At 41.5% G+C, this 23,755-nt stretch overlaps 1 protein-coding gene across 1 annotated transcript in view; it reads left to right on the top strand.

The window, feature by feature from the left end:
* LOC131913618 (guanylate-binding protein 3-like) overlaps positions 1 to 4,373 on the top strand; it is a 36,648-nt gene extending 32,275 nt beyond the window's left edge. Inside the window, exons 13-15 of the mRNA XM_059266359.1 lie at positions 1,264 to 1,366; positions 1,627 to 1,820; positions 3,495 to 4,373. Coding sequence (XP_059122342.1) covers positions 1,264 to 1,366; positions 1,627 to 1,820; positions 3,495 to 3,701 — 504 coding nt within the window. The 3' untranslated portion in view covers positions 3,702 to 4,373. The remainder of the gene's footprint in view (positions 1 to 1,263; positions 1,367 to 1,626; positions 1,821 to 3,494) is intronic.
* The last annotated feature ends 19,382 nt before the right edge of the window (positions 4,374 to 23,755 follow it).

Raw genomic sequence — 23,755 nt, 5'->3', positions numbered from 1 at the left:
TGAAGGCTCAGTTGTGCATAGGCATGAGATGCTAAGTATAGGTATTCTTCATAAAATTTCACTTGAAGGACAAAATTTGCCTGACAGAACTGTGCATGCACTGAAAACTGCTTGAGGCCAGATCTATTATATTGGATGCACTGGCAATATACTTGAATAGAACTTGTCATGGTTTGATTGATTTAGGGGTGGAGATACTTAGACTGCTGTTCGGAGAGGAGTGTATACATAGCCAGTGCAGGGATGCAAATGGGAGGGTCTGAGGGTGTGTTGTTTTGAGAGGGATATGTGTGCACAGTACACCTGGGTAAAGAAATCAGGCTGGCAAGTGCATCATTACAAGACAGGGAGGGATGTATACCCTAAACCAAATAAGGTCCCAGTCTACTAATCTATTCCCTAAGCCTGCCTGCCTCATATGTGTTTGTGGAACTGTGTAATTGGGTTTCTTTTAATACTCTTTACTCTTTTGGCTCTTTGCTCTTTGGGGGGCCTGACACCCAGCTCCCAAGTAAATACAGAGGCTTATTATTATTTATGAATGCCCAGCCTTAGCTTGGCTTGTTTCTAGTGAGCTTTTTAAAACTAAATTATCCTATCCACCTTTTGCCTCTGGGTTTTTTACTTTTCTTACTTCTTTATATCTTACTTTCACTCTTACTCCATGGCTGGCTGTGTGGCTGGGTGACTGGCCTCTAGCATTCACCTCTCCTTGTTCTTCTGTTCCTTGATCCTCTTCTCTCTCCTGTTTTTCTTCTATTTATTCTCTCTGCTTGCCAGCCCCATCTATCCTTTCTCTTGTCTTGCTATTGGTCATTCAGCTCTTTATTAGACTAATCAGATGTTAGACAAGCAAAGTAACACAGCTTCACAGAGTTAAACAAATGTAATATAAAAGAATGCAACACATCTTTGCATCATTAAAACAAATGTTCCACAGCATAAACAAATGTAATATATCTTAAAATAATATTCTACAAGAGAACTACACATAGTTCTGGCTGGGGCTGCTACCCAGAGTGGGTAGTGGGTGACATTCCTGGGAAATGAGGCTGGAGAGATAGCAGGAGGTTGTTACAGAAGGCTGTTTAATCTCAGGAAAGAAATCATAGACTTTGTTACAACCACACAATTAAAGGACTCATGTGAAAACTAAAGCAGGATTCAAATATTGCCGTCAGGTTAGTAATTTCATTGAATGATAACTCTTTCATCAGAAGAATACATCTTGCTGCTTAAGGTCTTCTCTCTTTTGGTACCCAGGCAAATGAGGTGTTCCAGAACTTCCTAAAGTCACTGATCACTACAGAAGACTCCATCTTGCAGTCAGATAAAGCCCTCACTGATGGACAGAAAGCCATGGCAGGTACAGAGGAGGGCTCAGCTCTCAGAGATCCCCAAACAAGGAGATCTCTCCTGTTTCCTCTTCCCAATCTCAAAACCACAATTGGGACTGGTGTCGCCTGGCTAGTCTGTCAGGACATTTCCATCACATGTGGAATCAGTGACTACTGATTGGAAGACACAGAGAGTTTCTATAGGGAAATCAGCTTGGTCTCTGAAGTCAGGAGGGTAGCTCTCACTTCTGAATGTCCTTTCTCCCCTCTCTAAAACCCTTGTTGACAGCTGAGCAGGCCAAGAAGGAGGCGGCCGAGAAGGAACTGGAGCTGAAAAGTCAGCAGCAGAAGGAACAAGAGCAAATGATGGAGGCTCAAAAGAGAACCTTTTCAGAAAACATGGCCCAGCTGCAGAAGAAGATGGAGAGGGAAAAGGAGACCATTCTGAGAGAGCAGGAGAGGGTACTGGATCACAAGCTGAAGGTGAGGACACATGGGATGGAAGTACCTGCTAGGCCTTGGCTCCCCAGGAAGAAAAAGTGTGACATTGTCAAGGAGATCATGATCCCATAGAGAACCCCAAAGACATGTATGTGATCATGAGAACCTCAGATCTGCCTAGATCCTGGTCAAGCCCTTAATTCTAGAAACACATCACTTTCTGTAGCATTAGAAACCTAAAGAGTGTTGGAGTGAAGAAAAAAATATCCACAGGGGCTGCTCTTGTGTATTTTAGGGTGGTTTTATTCAAAATGAAAATACCTCAACCTACCATTCCTAAGAATTTTTAGCACAACTATCCAGGATATCAGTTTGAAATGATCAGATTAGTGTAGCTAGAGTTTTCCTACCTGGCCCACAGTCAGGACAAATCTCTCTCACCTGCCAGTCCCACAGCCGTTCAGACCCGACCAAGTAAACACAGAGACTTATATCGCTTACAAACTGTATGGCCGTGGCAGGCTTCTTACTAACTGTTCTTACAGCTTGAATTAATCCATTTCTATTAATCTATACCTTGCCACGTGGCTTGTGGCTTACCGGCATCTTCACATGCTGTTTGTCATCATGGCGGCTGGCAGTGTCTCTCTGACTCAGCTTTCCAATTCCCAGCTTTATTTTCCTCCTTGTCCCACCTATACTTCCTGCCTGGCCACTGGCCAATCAGTGATTTATTTATTGACCAATCAGAGCAACACATTTGCCATACAGACCATCCCACAGCAGATTAGTCAGGATATGAACCTGAAGATCTGAATCCTGCAGTGTCTGTTTCCAGATCTGGCTGGTGCATTCTACACAATTAGAGTAAAGTGCAGTCTTTCTCAACCCAGAGCATGACAGCTCTGCTTTCAGGATAGCAGGTAGTTCCTATCATTTGTTACGCTTAGCTCATTGAAACTGAGACTGAATGAGAGTCAAAGCTGCAGCCCTGCCAAGTGGCATTGTATGGTGATATTTTATTTGTACTGAAATGTGATTTTATTTGTATGTTAATAAATAAAGTTGCCTGGGGGTCAGAGCTAATAGTAAGCCATAGCGGAGCTAGGTGTTTGTGGTGCATGCCTTACTCCCAGCACTTGGTAGGCAGAGCTAGGTAGATCTTGTGTGGTCAAGGATACAGCCAGCATTGGAGACACACACCTTTAATCTCAATACCAACCATAGAAGACCTGGAGGTCTGTACAGGCAGTGACGAGGCGGTCACATGGTTGGGTTTACAACCAATGAGAAGGCAGAACAGAAAGTCTATATAAAGACAAACACACAGGAAGTAGGTCTCTCTTGGCTGAAGAGGATCACTGAAGCAGGAAGGGTAAGGCTCTTAGCTCTGACCTCTTGGGCTTTTATCTTTACATTGGCTCTGTGTTTCTTATTTAATAAGACGGTTACTTCTACAGCATTGTGCTTTACTCTGTAGTTCTCAGGGCTGTCCTAGCCCCAAGTCCCCTTCATACCAGGGAGAGAATTGCAAACAAATATCTGCCATAGCTACTCTCACTCTTTAGGTCAGAAGTGTGAGGTTTTGGACAAACTTGTCAAATACTGTTTTTTATAGTTGGAGGAATCATGTACACATATGCTCAGCTGCTAACATTGTTAATTATGAAATATTAGTAGTGCATATTTTTAAAAATGGGCTCTCTCTTTTCATAGGCACTAAAAGAACTAATTCTTGATGGAATTGATGAGAGATGTGATGATTTAAGAAGAGAAATAAGGCTAAGAGAAGAAGAGATTGAAGACATTAAAAATAGCTCCATTCAGAATATCCTTGATATTGCTGGCAATATATTAACTGAAGCACTTCCTGTACTGTGTAATATAGGGATGCAGCTTCTCAACTCCTATATGATAGGCTGAGGATTCCTGCAAAGTATAGTATGAAGGCCTCTTATGTGTTAGCAATACTGTTAAACACACTTTTTTCATGTGTGTGTCATCATGGATTCATTCAACAGCCATTTCAAATTAAAGACTTATCAAAGAATGTCAGAGGCCCACAACTTCCCCACCAAAAAATCAACTAAAATTTCATTTGATAAATATAAATCATTCATGAAAAAGATGTAGTCAAGGCACAAAGGCAAATGGTCCACCCATAAATTCTCACCAATATAACTGCCCAACCAGGAGCTGAACAAATACAATAAACTTGTCAAAGTATACAAGAAAAAGCCCTCTACCTTATGCAAAGAACTACAGATAACTACAGAAGGTTAAGAGCAAGAGAAATACTCTTCTCCAGAGAAGAGCACACCAATTGGTTATCCAATATCAAATGGTCAACACTGAAAATATACATACAAATAACATTATACAGACTGAACAGCTTACATTTAGGAACACATATATGCATGCAATAACAATTAATGAAAAAAGAGGCCATGAATTTGAAAGAGAGCAAGGAAGCATGGTGTATTGGGAGGGGTTGGAGGGAAGACAGCAAAGGAAGAAATGTAATTTCTAATGAATAAATGAATTAATTTCTAATGTAATTTATATAATTACTATTATAATATCAAAAATTAAAAAGGTAAAAAAAAGTAAATGTTTGCAATGCCTATTTCAATCCTGTGCATTATTTATCATAAACTTTTTGTGAGACTGCCAACCACATTTTAATAAGCATAAATATGAGGAAAAAGTATGTTTGGATGAAATAAAATCCTACAAAATGAAATTAAGAGGTTTATGTTTTACTTGTATTATGAGCAAGAAAAGCATGTTGGCACAACATTTGTTGAGTTTTATGGAGTTGACAGTCTCTCATGTTTGATGGTAAGAAGGGACACGTTGGAACTATGCATCAAAATTTAATATGCATATACTTCTGACCTGTAAAATCCATATTCAGGAATTTCTCTCATGAGTCATTTCTCCAAGTGAAAACGACACTTGCAGTGAAAGATGTGTTCTTAGTTAGGACTTCTATTGCTGCAAAGAAACACCATGGCCAAAAAGCAAGTTGGGAAGAAAGGGGTTAATTGGCTTACACTTCTATATTATTGTTGGTCATTGAAGGAAGTTCGGACACCAACTCAAACAGGGCAGGGACCTGGAGGCAGGGCTGATGCAGAAACCATGAAGAGATGCTGCTTATTGGCTTGCTTCTCATGGCTTGCTCAGCTTGCTTTCTTATAGAACCCAGGCCCACCAGCCACAGGATGGCACCACCCACCATGGCTGGGCCCTCACCCATTGATCACTAATTGAGAAAGTGCCTTACAGCTGGATCTTATGGAGCCATTTCCTCAATTGAGGCTCTTTCCTCTGATGACTCTAACTTGCATCAAGCTGACACAAAATCAGCCAGTACAGATGTGTCACAGGATGATTGTCTTGTCAAAATTCTGGAACAACTTTAATGCTCTTTTGTTGGCTCTTGGTGATGAACATAAATGGAAAGGGATATTCTTTATCTACCCAAGTTAAAGGAAACCACTGTTTGTACTGATACAAGAAAGTCTTCAGGATTTACTATAACTGAAAGTGATACACACAGTTTGCGAGTGCTGCACTAAGTTAAGAAAATAACGAGGATTTTAATATCTCATGATCAACTTATAGTAAAATACAAAATAAGTTAGTATTCATGACTACCACAGGAGTGAAGATAACTGAGGTAGGGTAGAAAAGGACCACTAACATTAAATTATCTATTGTTTGATTTTACATTTCTCATGAATTTATTATTCATATTCATTTAAATATTTAAAAATGACAAACATTAAAAATGCAAACAGTCACATGGAATGAGAGCATTCATGGCAGGATGGAAGTCTTTAATGTAACTAGAAACAGCTTGAGTCAGCCTATAGGAGACAGAAGGTATGTGCCATACCTCTCATTTTATTCTCTTCCAGGCCTCTCAATGAGGAATTGAAATTCTAATTCCTACATTACTTCACAATAGATGGCACCCTTTGATATTGCTGTAATGATCTTTAAATCCACCCACCACACAATTTATAAAGATGATGAATCACAAAAGACATTATTTTCTTTTGTGTCAACTCAACATGTTAAGAATTTTTTCAGTGACATAGTGGTCAAGACTGTTATAGAAGAATGAAAGTCAAGTAACTTCCACCCTTGGAAGCTTTCTCTTGACTGTGAGCTTCTGCATGCTGCTGCACACAGACACACAACTTTGAACAGCTCAGCTTCTCCATCCCATGTCCTTTATTTGTGAGTTTGCTTTGCCTTAAAGCCTTGCATTTGCTGATTGCTAGAGACAAAATGAGGTGGCCTGCCTCTGTATTGCCATTGTACCAGTTTGTCACAATTATAATAATCTATTTCTATGGCATCGAAAAGCAAAGCAATCTGTGTTCATTTCTTTTCCTGCTGTTTCTTGGTTTCAAGTGTTAGTCATACTCATCATCATATCTGTGCATGTGAGTGTGGGTGTGGGTGCATGTGTGCATGTGGGGTAAGTGTGTGGGAGGTGTGTGTGTGTGTTTGTGTGTGTGTGTTTGTGGGGGTAGTGATGTGTGTGTTCCTATGACAGGGTGGGTGCTTGTGTGCTATGGTGAGCTTTTGGAAGTTAGAGGAAAACCATGGATTCCAGTCTGTCTTTCACTTTGATTAAACAGGTTGTTGTTTTGCTGTTGCATGTACCAGGTAGCTGATCTTTGAACTTCCAGGGATTTTTGTCTCTGCTTACCATCTCTCTGCTTTACGTGGGTTCTGGGAATCCAAACTCAAGTTTGCGAATGTAAGCAAGGTATAGTGAAACCACCAAACTAGACCACTCCATGGGTAGAAAGAAGAGGTTTTAGGGCAAACTGCCAAGCTTCCTCAGCGATTAGAGAACAGCAGCTTGGGGAGGAATGTCTTGTTAGTTTTATCTGGACAGGTAGCCATGGGACGTGGGTGGAGGTCCAAAGAGCTGGGAGTCAGTATGGGGATTTTGAACTCATACCTGCTTATCGGGTTAATCAGGAACCAGATACACGTTGCTGTTGGGGATGGAGAAGGGAAGTAGTTGCTTTCCTCACAAACAGAAACTTGCCTTATAGCCATGGTTCTCAACCTGTGGGTCGCAACCCTTTTGGGGGTTAAAATCACCCTTCACAGGGGTAACCTAAGACAATCTGCATTTCAGATATGTACATTAAGATTCATAACAGTAGCAAAATTCCAGTTATGAAACAGCAACAAAACTAATTTTATGTTTGGAGGTCACCACAACATGAGGAACTGTATTAAAGGGTTGCAGCATTAGGAAGATTGAGCACCACTGCCTTAGAGAATTCTGAGGAATGCCTACTTTAGGTTTCTCTTTACCCAGTTACAACCCTTCTCTTTGCCTGTAAGAATCTGGCCTGGTTTGGACCCAGACATGCTCTTACAACATGGTAAGCAGCACTGCCAGTTTTGGAGTCTACTTTGTGACCTACCATCTCAGCCGTTTGTTGATTAGGGTGACAATAGACCTCTGGCTACTTCCAGCTCTGAAGGGACATCAGAATGGGGGGAGGAGGAGTCTCCAATACTTGTCCAAAGCAGGAGTTCAAGCCTGCAGGAGACCTGAGGAAATTCCACCAGAAGCAACTGTTGTACTGACTGTCGCTTGGAAGAACCCAAAGAGACAGGAGACGTCATGATTTTCGAAAGTATGGGTAAGGATGGGAGGAAAGAGCTCATCCTCAGAGATGGGCAATAGGCAGGAGAGCTTAAGCATTAAGTGGTCACATCAACTCATAGGATTTCTTATCAGGCCAGGGGTCCAGAGCTCATTTGAGTTGTGATGGATGGATCAACTCACGGAATCTCAGCTGCTTTTGGTACAGTAAGGATGGCCAAACGTGGACCTATCCCATGTGGGCCAAGGGCCTATGACTGAGAGCCTTTTGAATACTTCATCTCTTGGGAAAATGGTTTGGGTAACAGGATCTATAGAGTATTGAGGGAGGGCATGATTTGCATGTTGCCAAAGAAGGTGTCTTAAGAGAATGCGGAAAGGTACGTGTTCACGGAATGGCACATTCGCTACAGAAGAGGTAAGTTTCCCAAAAGAAAAGAACCATACATTACCTGAAATGGACTGAGGAAGGACAGGGCTCAGAGCATGGCCTCAATGTAATAAGTTATGGTGAGAGGTAGGAGTTGAGTGATGATCAGTTGACAGTTTTGATAAGTGAGTTTTCATAAGTGCATTAGTCCTTCCTACATTTCCTGGAGACCAAGCGCTGTAGCGAATGTGCCACTCTATCCCTTAAACTAACTAAATATCTTTAGATCTAGGAAGTCCAAATATGGGCAAAATGTCATTTATGAGGTGAGAGCAGATCACTTCTGAAGTCCTGGACATGGGACAGTGTCTACCCATCCTGAGATGTCTACCATAGGAAGAAAATATATGTCTACCATAGGAAGAAAATATTTGTGCTTTTTTTTTTTTGTTAGGGTGCATATGTGTGAAATACATCTGCCTACCCCCCTGCAAGATTCCCATCAAAAATGGTGTGGACTGAAGTTGGTGGGGGTCACAAGGCCCTCTGTGGGGAGGGTTTGAGTGCAGGTGGAGCATCCTTGGGTAACAGCCCTCAGTGGGGCAGAAAGGCTGGGTTGGAAAAGAGAAGCTGGAGGAAGTGGTACAGAGGTCATGACCCAGTGTGAAAGGACTTGTGAATAGCTGTCCAGAAGGGTTTTACCTAGGTGTCAGGGAGATAGTACCTGTCCTGTAGAATGAGCTATCCCTGGGAGGCTCATACCTGCTTCCATAGTCTGGAGGGCTTGCCTTTGGGATGTAGGGAAGATTTAGGCTTAGAGCAGCCAAGAAGAGGATAGAGAAAGGAGGATGAGGTTCTGACAGGCCTCTCCAGCAGTCGTGTCAGCAAAAGCATTTCCCAGAGTCATATTATTAGTAGAGGCCTGGGACCTGGCAGAGAATAACTACTACTTGCTTGGGAAGATATGATTTTTCCTGCAGCTTTAGGATTAGAGGCCTGCTGGTAATAGGTGTGCCTTGGGTGATGAGAAAGCCCCTCTCTTACCAAATGGAAGCATGGTGGTGGTGGATGAGGGATGCATATTTAGAAGCTGTGTATACATTAAGGGTTTTGACCTGTGCTAGGGTGACATCTCTAGCGATGGCTCTGTCTTCTTCTGCAAAGTGGTGCCTGGTGGTAAAGGGGCAGATTTTATAATTTAGTCAGAGGAGACTCAGGCATAACCCACTGGGCAGGAGCCAGTGGAGCTGAGAGATGAGCTTCCATCCATGAACCAAGTGTCGCCAGGTTGTGACAGAGGGGCAAAAGCAGATTTTGGAGTTTTGTGGGTAAGGGGTTTGAGCGACTCTAGGCAGGAATGGGTAAGGGTAGTAGCCTTGGGTAGGAGTGTAGCAGGGTTGAGAGGAGGGCAAGAATCAAGTGAGATATCAGGATTTCCTAGGAAGGTGATATGAAAAAGTTGAAGCTTAGAAGGGGAAAAAGTAGACAGGCTTTTGTGTGAAAGGAGACCCTTGAGCCCGAGTGGTGTGAGGACACACACAGAGATCAAAAGTGAGTTTGGAGGACTCCTGGACCAATGAGGAGGCTGTTGCTAGTCCATGTATGCAAAGTTACTATCACCTAAATGTTGCATGAAGCTGTTTGGAAAGATAAGCAACAGGGCCTTTCATTTGTTCCCAAACTATAGGTTCATTCACCATTTTTTCAATAGTATAAAAAATAAAGAGTTGGTCACAATCTAGGAGAACCAGAGCAAGGGCCAATGCGAGTAGATCTCACAAACAAATGAAGGCAGGTAGGACAGGCTTAGTCAGGTCAAGGGGCTCAGTTGGAGGACCCTTGGCTGCTTAAAAGAAAGGGCAAGCAAGGGGACCAAAATTGAGAATCCAGGTTTTAAGATAAGCCACCAGTTCCAGGAAGGAAAGAATCTCTTCCTTGATGGTAGTGGTGGTGTGAGGGACTGCAGGAACTGTCTATGATTGAGGGTGGGTTTTGGAGTTAACTGATAACAGAAAACCTAGATAAATGATCTGAAGGCCAGATCCAAGTGAGCTAAGACTCTGTTCCAGTGTCAGGATCTTTCCAGGTGAAAGCAAAGATGTCCAGTCAATCTGGGTGTAAAAGAATGGCAAAGAAATCATCCTTAAGGTCTAAGACAGTAAAGCGAGAAGTAGAGGGGTGAATCTGAGAAAGCATAAAGATTGGGCACCTACAGGTGTGTAGGAAGGAATGTGGAAATAATCCTGAGGACCTAGGCCCAGGTGGTAAGAACCATTACGCATTAGCACGGCCAACACAGAAGTCTTACAGGGTTAGTGAGTGGGTTTGAGAATACTTTTATTAAGAAGGCATTGTATACTTTAGGCCTTGTCTGTTTTAAGGAGATGTGGTATTCAGAGCTACAGAGTTAGGAGGTAGGGTCCTGGAGCAGGATCTTAAAGAAGGAGTTTGTACATTTTGTAATTTCATAGGTAAGACGTATGCAGAATGTGTTGAGTGATGAAACAGGTGATTGCTGCTGGTAGCTGGAAAAGGGAAGGACATAGGTGATGATTTATGGCTTTGCCCCAAGAATGTTAGAAGACCAAACATTAATTTCTGACTAAGACACATGGCATTCGTCAGATCCATGCCTATGCCCCCAAAAATAACTGCCCTGTGTCTATAAAGACCTATGTGAGCTAGCTGCCTTGCACACAGCGTGAGGAAATAACAGAAAAAGGAGGGTGTTACAGGTCTCAAGAAGGGTGATCCCCACTACTTCCAGGCATTGTGTTTTAAAATGTACTTGTACAAAGGTTTTCCAGCCAAGAAAAAAAAAACCCTTTTTGGTTTCCAACTTTTTGGCTTTTCTGGGCCAAGCTGGACAAAGCATAATTGTCTCAGGCTACCACATTAAATACACTAATACTAATGCAGGCTGATGAGAGGCTGGGGTTTGTGTATTTTTTTATATATCTGCTACTATAGATAAGCAAAAAAAAAAAATCTTGAAACAATAAGGGCTGGAAATCCCTGAGGGTCAATTAAAGGTTATTTGAAATGGAATGTCTTTCATTTGTTGCTCACATGCATACAGAAACTGAAAGTAAATAATTACTTATGTTAGTGGGCTCAATTCTGAAAAATCTGCTCCTTTCTTGTTGAAACAAAACAAGAACTTGCTTCTAAAAAGGAAATTCCATTGCTTATTTCCTAAGGAGTATCCAAGGAGAACTAACATAGACTACACTTACTCCATGTTGAGAAGAATGTTCCACGATACACTATACTAACGCTGTACTAAATCTAAACCATAGACTAAATAAAATGAAGAGGCATCCGCTGTTCAGAAATGATACTGGATGGTTGCCAGTAAGTTCAGGCCTTAGTGTCAGGTCGCAGTTTTCACAAGATGACTTCACAGTATACTTGTCATTTGTTTTTATTGTACACATATAAAGTTTACAGGTACATAATTGATGTACATATGCACTGTAAAATAATCATCACTATTAAGGCTTACTAACATGTCACTATACAGTTAACTTTTTTTGTGAAGAGAATACTTAAATAGACTTCCTTAGCTATCAGTCTCTGACATTCTTGATAACTCTTAATTTGAAACTGCCTTTGAATGAATCCATTTACATGCACATTAGAAAAGTGAGCCATATGTCAACAATGCTTCTTTGACATTTTCTTATGTGAGCTGGATTCATTCTCCATCAGTTTAAACCCTTCAGATGTAAATTTGCCAGTGAACTGAAGAAGGACCGTCTGCCCAAACCAGGCAAGAACTTCTTTAGTTGGATTTCTTTCCCTTCTTAAGTCATCATATTGCTTCACATAAAGGTTTCCTAGTTCCTACCAAAAAAAAAAAGAGTAAACTTTTAAGAATGTACATACTAGCATTTCATAATTAACAACATCAACAGCTGAGCACATATGTACATGATTCCTCCAACTATAAAAAACAGTATTGGACAAGTTTGTCCAAAACCTCACACTTTTGGCCTAAAGAGTGAGAGTAGCTATGGCAGATATTTGTTTGCAATTCTCTGCCTGTTATGAAGGGGACCTGGGGACCTGGGGCTGGGACCGCCCTGAGAACTACAGAGTACAGCACAGTGCCACTTGGCAGGACTTTAACTCTCATTCAGTCTCAGCTTCAATGAGCTAAGCCGACCCCATCTGTGTAACAAACGGTGGGAACTACCTGCTGTCCTGAGAGCAGAGCTGTCACGCTCTGGGTTGAGAAAGACGGCACTTTAATTGTGTAGAATGCACCAGCCAGATCTGGAAACAGACACTGCAGGATTCAGATCTTCAGGTTCATATCCTGACTAATCTGATCATTTTAAACTGATATCCTGGACAGTTGTGCTAAAAATTCTTAGGAATGGTAGGCTGAGGTATTTTCATTTTGAATGAAACCACCCTAAAATACACAAGAGCAGCCCCTGTGGATATATTTTTTCACTCCAACCCTTTTAGATTACTAACACCACAGAAGGTGATGTGTCTTTAGAATTAAGGGCTTCACCAGGGATATAGGTGGATCTGAGATTTTCCTGATCATATGCCTTTGGATGTTCTCTCTGGGATCATGATTTCCTGACAATGTCACACTTTTCCTTCCTGGGGAGCCAGGGTCTAGCAGGTATTTTCAACCCATATATCCTCACCCTCGGCTTGTGATTCAGTTCCCTGTCCTGCTCTTTCAGAAGGTTCTCTATTTTTCTCTCCATCTTCTGTACTTGGGCCATGTTTTCTGAAAGGGTTCTCCTTTCAGCCTCCATCATCTGCTTTTGTTCCTTCTGTTGCTGCCTTGTTAGTTCCAGTTCCTTCTCGGCCTCCTCCTTCTTGTCCTGCTCAGCTGTCAACAAGGGTTTTAAAGAGGGAAGGAAGAACATTCAGAAGTGAGAGCTACCCTCCTGACTTCAGAGACCAAGCTGATTTCCCTATAGAAACTCTCTGTGTCTTCCAACCAGTAGTCACTGATTCCATATGTGATGGAAATGTCCTGACAGACTAGCCAGGCGACACCAGTCCCAATTGTGGTTTTGAGATTGGGAAGAGGAAACAGGAGAGATCTCCTTGTTTGGGGGATGTATAGGAATTCTCTGAGAGCTAAGCCCTCCTCTTTACCTGCCATCGCTTTCTGTCCATCAGTGAGGGCTTTATCTGACTGCAAGATGGAGTCTTCTGTAGTGATCAGTGACTTTAGGAAGTTCTGGAACACCTCACTTGCCTGGGTACCAAAAGAGAGAAAGCCTTAAGCAGCAAGATGTACTCTTCTGATGAAAGAGTTATCATTCAATGAAGTCACTAACCTGACTGCAGTATTTGAATCCTGCTTTAGTTCCTATGTGAGTCCTTTAATTGTGTGGTTGTAACAAAGTCTATGCTCTTTACTGAGATTAAACAGCCTTCTGTAACAACCTCCTGCTATCTCTCCAGCCTCATTTCCCAGGAATGTCACCCACCCACTAGCAACTCTGGGTAACAGTCCTAACCAGAATTCAGTGCAGTTCCACAAACACATATGAGGCAGGCAGGCAGGCTTAGGGAATAGGTTAGTAGTCTGGGGCCTTATTCGGTTCAGGGTATATATCCCTCCCCGACTTGTAATGATGCACTTGCCAGTCCAATTTCTTTACCCGAGTGCACTATGCATGCATACCCCTCTAAAACAACACATATAACACATCAGTCCTTCCTGCCGCATCCCTGCACTGGCTACACATACACTCCTCTCTGAACAATAGTCTAAGTATCTCCACCCCTAAATCAATCAAGTCATGACAGGTTCTATTTGAGTATATTGCCAGTTCATCCAATAGAATAGACCTAACCTCAAGCTGCTTTCAGTGCACACTCAGTGCTATCAGGCAAACTCTCTCCTTTAAGTAAAATTTTATGAAGAATACCCATACTTAGCATCTCATACCTATGTACAGCTGAGCATTCATACGATTAAAATCAGAAACACTATGTGTGAGAAAGGGCATGTGGCTTTACTCAAGGTCAGAGAATCTGAGCTTACTTTACCCAGCAGTATGGTGATATTTTATCTGTGCTGAAATGTGATTTTATTTGTATGTTAATAAATAAAGTTGCCTGGGGATCAAAGCTAAAAGCAAGCCATTTAGCAGAAGTCCAGTGGTGGTGGCACATGCCCTTAATCTGATCACATGGCAGGCAGAGTCTCTGTGTGATCAAAGACACAGCCTAGTGGTGAACCTAACCTTTAATCCCAGTACCAACCATAGAGACCTGGAGGTCTGTATAGACAGGCAGTGACAAGGAAGTCATGTGGTTGGGTTTAGAGCCAATGAGAAGGCAGAACAGAAAGGCAATAAAAAGACAGGACACAGGAAGAAGGTCTCTCTCTCAGGGGAAGGATGGTAGTGAGTGGTAAGCTAAAGGCTATTCACTAGTGCTCTGATCTCTTGGGCTTTTAACTCTGCATTTGGCTCTGTGTTTCTTATTTAATAAGACCATTTAGAATTTCGTCTACACAGCAGGGCTGCATAATAAGATGATTTGGCTGGGGGTGTGGTTAACAGGTGTTTTGAAGAGTCTACACTTGGCAGTATGTTTTGCTTTGATCTCGAAAGGGAGAGGTCTTTTGCCTCTCTCCTGGGTAGTGTAGAAAAGGCCCATTATGAATAAAGTTGAGGTGGCTGGGTGTTGACCCAGGGCCCTCCCAAATCTATCCTGTGTTTCTATCTTTTTTCTATGTCTGTATTTCTATCTAAATACTTCCTCATTCCTCTCTCCTCCCTCCAAGAACCCTTCGAGAGGTTGGAGCTGGTCCTCCTACAGTTCATCACATCCCTCAACTGTACAATGAAGATACTGTTAAGAATACTTCATTCTGTCCTTAGTTTTAAACCAATATTCCAATGATAAAAATAACACTAACTAAATTTAGAAAATGAGTACTCAATATATTAGTAGCATCATCATCATCATCATCATCATCATCATCATCTCCACTGCTTCCTCTAGATCCATTCAGGTAATTTAAGTATGATAACTAGTCCCTACTTAGCAAATACATTCTATTTGTCCATGTCAGCTAAAATAATAAGTTTCCTAAGAATGAAAGTTCTTTCTGTAATAACATCTATACTCTGAACAAGATTGTCACATTGTTGAGAGACTGAGCTGGGAGCCATGCTGCCCTGAGGTGGGCTGCACAATTGCCACCACTGCAGCTACTGCAAGGTGTGGTATCAGGGGTGGGCGCTGCAGTTACTGCTGCTGCTCCTAGGTGGGCTCCTTTCTTACTGGATGTGGGCTACCAAGGATGAGGGTTTCCTCACAGTAAGTGTTTGTGAACTGATGAAGCTGCACTCCCTTACAAAGAAAGATGGGCTACCCATTGCATGAGCTGTAGAGTTTGTGGAATCATTTACATTGGGTTCATAGTGGCGCAATGCATGCAAACTCTTGCAAGTTCTCTTAAGTTCTTAGTGCACTGCTTTGTCTTTTGAATCAGAAAGTTGCAAAGTTAGATAAAGAATGGCCCCCATGAATGAGCACAAATTCACACAACAGCAATTGGACAGAATTTGTGAAGGTATCTGCCACCAGATCATGAATGGCCCCCTGGACTGAAGCTCCCTGGTGGCAATGCTGGACCAGCAAACACGGCACTGTGGAAATGTCCATCCTGAAGGACCTAGCCACTGTGGCCTTCTACAATTCACAGTCCACTCAAGAAATCCATTAGAAAGTGTTGAATGAGACCATGGGTGCTATAATGTTCCACACTACCACCCTCACCAGGGAAGACCTGGAGAAGTTGAAGGCTTTGAAAGTGATTATGAGAATTAGCAGCAGCTACGACAACGTGGACCTCAAGGCTGCTGGTGAACTTGGGATCTCCGTGTGCATCATCTACCTATCACAGTGGAGGAGACAGCCAATTTTACAGTCTGCCACATCCTTAAGCGCTATTGGCACAACACAAGGCTGTACCAGGTCCTGTGAGAGAGCACATGACTACAGAGCATGGAATAGATTCCTCAGGTCACCTCAGGAGTGGTTCAGACTTGTGGGGAGACACTGGGCCTCATTGGTTTTGGTCACACAGGGCAGGTGGTTGGTGTTCCAGCCAAGGTTTGGGGATTCAGCATCACATCCTGTCCCCTCTCCTCCCCTCTCCTCCCCTCTCCTCCCCTCTCCTCCCCTCCCCTCCCCTCTCCTCTTTCCTCCCCTCCCCTCTCTTCTCCTCTCCTGTACTCTTCTCTTCCTTTCTTCCTCCCCCTCTCTTCCTATTTCTCCACATCTGTCCTATTTATCCTCCAACTCTTCCTTTTCCCCATCCACTTGATGCTACAAATTTAAGAGCAGGAAGAAAAAGAAAATTTGAAAGTATGTGTAGATCAAAAACACATTTTGTTTTGTTTTTTTAATCACTTACTCTTTGGCTCCATTGATCTTTTCTTACTAGTTTTAATACTTGATTTTTTTCTTACATGTTTTGTCAATCCTGAGATTTACAAGAGAAAAACCAGTTGCATAATTTTGAGCCAAATTTGAAGCAAGCTTTAATTAAATACTGGCCAGGTAGATAAACTCTGGCCAGGCCCATCTCTGGGTTCCCAGGGAATGGCCATGAGTCATGTTTTGCAGGGGCTTAGAAAGGCAAACCCCAGAATTCATCGCATTTCCCATTGGGTCAAATCAGGGGCAAACATATGTCCTGATGTGTTTCCTGCCTACACACCACCCACCTACGTGTAATCAAGCAAATCCAATGTAGTTGGTTCAGACAAATTTGTTTAGGGGAGTGAAAACATATGGATTGTTATTTCCTAAGAACTACAGCTCCCAGCATTCCAGGAAGTTACCTTGTCCTTGGGCAGGTGGGACGTGCAGGTTAACTGAGGCTCTTACAGTTTTTCTCTACTCTTGTTATTCCTCCTGAACAGTCAACAAATGTAGCCCTTACAATATCCTCTTATTTTGGGAATATAATATAATCACACTATTTCTTCCTTCCCTCTCCTCCCTCCAAACCTTCCCATATATTCTTCCTTACTCTCCTTAAAATTCAAGTCTACTTTTTTATTGATTGTTGTTACAAACATATATATCTTTATGTATACACTTATACATATATTCCTAAATGTAACCTGCTCAGTTTGTAATTACTTGTATACATGTTTCTGAAGTTTTGAGACATCGTATGAGATGAAAACATTTATAATCTCCCATTTTGACTCTTACAGATTCTGATGTGATAAAATAGCATCACAAAATGGGAGAAAGAACAGTGTTACAATGTTTTGGTGGATACTGAAATTTCTTGGTATGGATATGAAGTAACATTTGATGAGCCACAAAACCTATTGCGGGCATAGAGTTCACAATAAGAATATAACTGAGAGAGCTGGAGTGGTGGATCGGAGGTGAAGAAGACCTTGTTTGGTTCTCAGCACCCATGCCAGGCAGGTCACAACTACCTGTGATTCCAGTTCAAGGACACCTAATGCCTCTCACCTCCAGGGTCACAGCTGTTATGGAATTTCTATTTATGTTGCCAATCCATTATTCAATTGAAAAGAGGCGGAGTTTCCATTCAGCTGCCCAGAATGGATCAGGGAGCCTTGGAGAACCCAGGAGGGAAGAGAGAGAGTGACCCAGAGGGAAGATGCAGGGCTGGAAGGTTGTATGGGCCTTTTCAGTCCAGGAAGTGAGCGGTAGCAAGTTCGAGGTCGTCTGTGATTTGCCTCATGTTTTCTTTTTCCATTAATATTTGTGTACCGGATTTGTTTATTAATAAACAGTAAAAGAAATCATTTTTACACAGCATTCACAAACACATACCCACATGCAGACACACACACACACGCACACCATTAAAAATAAAAAAAACTGTTTTTAAAAATGAATATAACTGAAAATGGTATCACAAAGAAACTACAGAAGAAAAAAGATGTTATGTAAAAATAAAACACCACCTACTTTGGACAAAAGGAGAGACTGAAGAACTCTCAAAGAACAAAACATATATGAGAAACACAGAGAGCAAACTTTTTATAAAAAGCAGATGTAAGTCAACTCTGTAGTAGTGAATTTAACAACACCTACTAAAAGTCATTTTCACCTGTAAACACTCACAACTTCAGAATATTGCATCATTTAAAAAAAGAATCTTTGCAGACACGGGAGTTAAGAGAGAAGGTCATTCTGGTTCACCAGAGTAAGCCAAAATATAATTAGTGTCCTTGTGTGAGAGACAAGAACAGATGCAGACACAGGGGAAGTGGCCAGATAAAGGTGGAGGCAGAGACCAGTGAGCGACTGAGAGCAAAGGAATGCTGGTGGTCCTAGAACCTGGAAGAAACATGGCATAGAATCTTTCTTTCCAAGAACCATGGAGGGCGGGTAACCTGTGATATCTTGGCTCGTGTAATCCACCCTGCAGAACTGTAGGAGGATTTGCTGTTTTAAGACACTACATTTGTGATATGATTTTACTAAATGTTTTACTTCTTTGCTTATTTATTTAGTGGATGTACATTCATGTGTGCAGTATATACACAATGAGTGTTCTCTGCCTTATTCCTTTGACAAACGGCCTCCCACTGGACCTGGACCTAGGCTGGCAGCAAGTCACAGCAATCCTCCTGTCTCTGTTCCCCTCACCACCACCACACACTCACAGCATTGGGGTTACAAGTGCGTACAGCCACATTCAGCCTTTTCTTTTTTTACCATGGGTACTTGGGATTTGAACTTGGGTTCTCATGTTTATATAGCAAATGCTGTTGTTCACTGATCTGCCTCTTTAGACCTGTAGCCAGCATAGGAAACCAACACATATAACTGACTGATTATAAACCGTGACAAAAATGAGCCTACATGAAACCATGGTCAAACTATAGGGGCTATAATAACTGAAACTTTAACAATAACACAGTGTCGTATTTTTATAGCTTAGATTTCATCAACAGATTCCCACACAATAGGAAAAAATTGCACCAATGTGGTGGCACACACCTTTAATCAGGAGGCAGAGGCAGGTGGATCTCTGTGAGTTCAAAAACATCCTGGTCTACAAAGTTCCAGGATAGCCAGAGCTGTTACACAAAGGAAGCCTGTCTCAAAAAAAATAAATAAATAAATAAAAGATTTTAGAAAAAAATCACAAGAAATAAAACCACAATTAAAACTAAAGACTTGTATTTCACAACACAAAGAGAGTGAGGAAATACAGGTGGGTGTTTTTGGTAGGAAACATACATGCCAGCTGTGTGAAGCACTATAATGGAAAGATAAACAAGCCCACTAGAGTGTACAAAGCATATGAGGAGATATTTCTTTATGTGTGCAAACTGCAAAGAAGCACATTAAAACTCTAGGATACGAGGCATTAGGGCATTTCAAGTTAAAACCACAATGCAATCTCTTCCCTCCTATTAGGGTAACTGCAATAAAAAATCTCACAGTGATATCACTAAGGATGCAAAGAAATAAGAGCACATTCATCAGTGAAGAGTGGATAATGGTACTGGCACTTTAAGACTGGTTTGCAGTTCCTCAAATGGTCAAACAGAATTACTACTGATGTATCAATTGCACTCTTAGGTGTATACTGAGGAGAAATAAACATGTGTTGCACATAAACCCTGATGCACAACTCTGTGAAAGATAATTCATAATAGCTAAGTGGTAAAATCAGAGCAAAAGATGTACTGAGAAATGGGAAAATATGATGTGGTATTCATAAAATGTAATGTTGTTTGCCAGCAGAATAAAGAGTGAATACATGTGAACATTAGTGAGATTCAGAGAACTCTGCTAAGATTAGAGATGGGGAGAGTGTGGATTTTATCTTTTTGTCTCTATAAAATATAGTGATCAGCTAAAGTTATAAAGTCAGAAAGGATACTAGAATTTTCCAGAAGTGGGCAGGGAGTGGGGACTTGGTGGTCTGGGGTTCTGCATCAGCTCCAGTTTGAATTCTCACTTTATACTCTAAAACCACAGGGTGGGGCGGGCAAGCCAGTGAGATTTCACAGAAGCACACATAGCACTTTTGTCTTTAAAAGGCATTGTCACAGTTGACAGCTGGGACCTTTTGTGGTCAGGTTGCTAAGACCAATGACTTGTTGTTTCAACTGTTCCTCCAGGTTGTTCTGTTCCAGGTAGCAACTGAAGTCATGCTTGGAAATGAGCAATACAAGTATTGCTTTAAGTAAATCTACTAACTGGTCTTTCCTACCTTATTCTACTTCAGTTCTATGTAAAACATTGGAAAAAATACTAAAGTGCTGTGACATCATACAGCACTTCATGCCAAGAGATACATTTTATGTTATGTCTATGATAACATGGTAACTTTGACAAAACTAACCTCTAGAGACTGATTGGAGCCGGCCTCAAATGATTCCATGTGAGCTCACCATTTTCCTAGATAGACAGTCATCTGGAGCTTCTCTAAAATAACCACTTTCTCTGTTGGCATTTTCAAAGGACTGACCTCCTTGTGTTTCGTTCTGGAAAACTACAACAGAAAGTGCTGATGCCCTGGGGTGCACCTCTCAGATTCTCAGCAGATCATACACACTTCCTGTTATTATGGAGGAAATGACAGAATAGCTGTGCACTGGCTTAACGTTGCTCATCACAGTCTTTTATGGATGTGTAATTCAGGGTGCCATTGAATGCACTGAAGGGCCACTTTACAATTGACATACTCTAAGAACCACACCGTCAGATTTATCAAAGCAAAGGTGCCCTGTCCCGACCAATGTTCTGTATTAGTTACTTTTCTTTCTTTGCAACAAAATACTTAACAAAAGCAACTTAAGGAGTGGAAGGTTGATTTTGGCTCATGGTTACAGGGTACAGTCCACCATGGAAATGTCATGGTGGCAGGATCTTGAGGCTGCTGGCACTTTGCATCTGCAAACAGGAGGCAGAGAAGATATTCTGCCCAGCCTCCCCCTTGTATTCATTCTGAGACCCCAGCCAATGCAATGGCACTGCCCACATTCAATGAGGATGTTCTCAACTCAATCAGCCATTCGTGATATTCTTTCACAGACATGTCCAGAGGTTTGCCTCCTAGGTCATTCTAGACCTTGCCAAGTTGACAAACAACATTAACTATTATATTCAGTCAGACACAAAGTTGAAGAAAGTCTATGGGAATTATGGAACACTGTAGGTTATGTGTTTGTTTTAACTCTTTGGGGGCCTACCACCCAGCTACCAAATAAATACATGGAGACTTATTCTTACTTATGAATGTCCGGCCTTAGTTTGTCTTGTTTCTAGCCAGCTTTTCTAATTTAAATTATCCCATTTTTCCTTTAACTATGTTTTGCCTCTTGGCTTTATTTTATATATCTTTATTTTATTTTTTTATTTTTATATATCTTTATCTTCTTTCTTTATTTTATATATCCTTCTTTCTTTCTTACTCTGTGGCTGGCCGTGTGGCTAGCTGGCTGGCCCCCAGCATCCCCCTTTCCTTTTCTTGCTTCTCGCTCTTTTTTTCTCTTAAGCCTAGACTTTTCCTCCTATTTATTCTCTCTGCCCACCAGCCCCACCTATTTCTCCCTCTTGCCTAGCTATTGACCATTCAGTTCTTCATTAGACCAACCAGGTGTTTTAGACAAGCAAAGTAACACAGCTTTACAGAGTTAAACAAACGCAACATAAAAGAATGTGACACATCTTTGCGTCATTAAACAAATATTCCACAACATAAACATGAATGTAACACATCTTAAACTAATATTCCACAGCAATCATCATCATGATCAATAACTGAAAGCTTTCTGTAAACTCACTGCCCACTAGAACCAGCCACATATACTCCCTTACTCCCTAGCCAAATACCTGAGGTGCTGTGCTCATAGTTAACCCAGGATTTCCATGAGTATAGTCTTTAATGACAAAATACCTGAAGTTTCCTTTCATCGTGTAGTTTTCCTATTCCTCTCCTGCCTCTGAGCTCTGTGAAATCCCAGCGGTGGCCAATCCCTCCATACCAGAATCTCTGAACAAACCAACACCCCTGCTCTTCTCTGCATGGTCCTCAGTTACTTGCAGTTTTCTCACAGGTCCCATGGAGGCATTCTGCCATCTGTTGCTATACATCCTGGCCTGTAAGCAGGAGCTGTCACCTAGTTGCCTTGCTGCTCAGTTTGTCCAGTCTGTGATGTGTGGTAAGATAGCATCAACCATAGCATGGTACCCCTGGTTCAGTTACTCCTCCTCCTGGGAGGCACCATGGACCAACCTGAGCTTCAATGTTTGATACATTCCTGAGTTTAGACCAAAAGACTCTAGACTGAATACATGGCTCACAACACCTTCATTCTACTTCATCACTATCAGTAAGAAATTCCATAAAAAAAAAGAAAGAAAGAAAGAAATCCAAGAACATCTTGCATTCTTCCTTAGTCTTCTTTGAAAGGAATTTCAGCAAGCTGCTGCTGAGTCCTCTGTCTTTCCTGCTCATGTAGAATAATTGATGAGAAGCAGGAATTGCCTGTGCCCACAGCACCCACCCTAATGTGCATGCTTGTTAGGCACCACACCAAAAGCTACATCACCAGTGCTATAATACACACTTTGAATAAAGGAAAGTTTTGGTGTGTGAGTCAACTTGTCAAATCTAATTAACTGAAGTTTCCATTTCCCAGATGTAATTTCCAGTGCTAAGAAGTAAACTCTCCTGTTGTACTACCCACTGAGTAGCACTGCCAATGGCTTAAATGTAGAAACTTTTAAAATCTTGATATAGTCCTCAGGGGAGATGCAATTAAAACTATAATGAAATTCTATCTCTTTCCAGTTAGAATCACCATTACAGAAGAAATAATCATGTGCTGGTGAAGATGTAGAGATAAAGAAATTCTTATATACTATGGATGGGATTGTGCATGAATACAGCCTCATGGAAAACAGTAGGAAGGCTTCTCAAAACCCTAAAGGCACAGCTCCCAAATGAACTGACTATGTAACTCCTAGGTATGTGTCTGAAGGAAATAAGCAGATAAAAGATACACCCATAGACCCATGTACGTTTTGGCATTGGTTAAAAAGCCAAGAAATTGAATAGTAGGTGACTGCCAACAATGAATAAAGAAGTGTGTGTGTGTGTGTGTGTGTGTGTGTGTGCGCGCGCGCGCGCGCGCGCAGCGCGTGCATGTGCGTGTGCATGGAATGAAATAGTTTCTGCCATAAAGAAGAATGAAATTCTGTCACTTTCAGGAATATGGATATTATTTTAGGATATCATGCTAAGTGATATCTCCCTCACACAGAAAGGGGGAGAGACTATTGAGTAAACAAGCATAGGAAAGTAGGTGATGTAATCAATACACAATGTAGGCATGTACAAAAATGTCACAGTGAATTCTATTCATTTATGCAATTAACATGTGTTAATAATTGTAATTTAAAATAAATAAAATCTGAAGTATCTGCCATGAAAAAAAGATTGTTGTGTTTAAAACTTATATGACAGACATTATGTTAAATTCATTCAGTTTTTCCCAATATGAGTTGCTCATTCTCATTTTATAGTAAGTATAGTTTGCAGACTTATAATGGCTTTTCATACCAGTTCATGTCCAAGATCCCTGACATTTGGTCCTCATGATCAACCCAGGTGTTCAGAGAGAAAAGACAATTGGGTTTAATTTCTGCCTTTTGTTCTTCAAAGGGAGACTCAAATTCTCTGGTACTACACGCCACTGGCTCAACCCTCCAACTTTGAAGATGTGATTATTCCTTTCCTAAAAGCACACAACTGAAAAATTGTGTAACCTTTTTGTAGCATTTCCACCGCATTCCACATGGGAATCAGAGTGATAGAGATTGGCAAGGGGGGGATGCCATGGAGAGAATTATGAAGGTGCATTGATATCCATACTTCCCATCTGTCTCTGTCTCCTCAGTGTCCTGATGGGACCATGTGAAGTTAGGCTTTCTCAT

Source organism: Peromyscus eremicus, chromosome 6, assembly GCF_949786415.1.
Source record: "Peromyscus eremicus chromosome 6, PerEre_H2_v1, whole genome shotgun sequence".
In the NCBI taxonomy this organism is placed as follows: domain Eukaryota; kingdom Metazoa; phylum Chordata; class Mammalia; order Rodentia; family Cricetidae; genus Peromyscus; species Peromyscus eremicus.
Note: the sequence above shows the minus strand (reverse complement) of the source record. Positions and strands in the feature narration are given on the sequence as shown.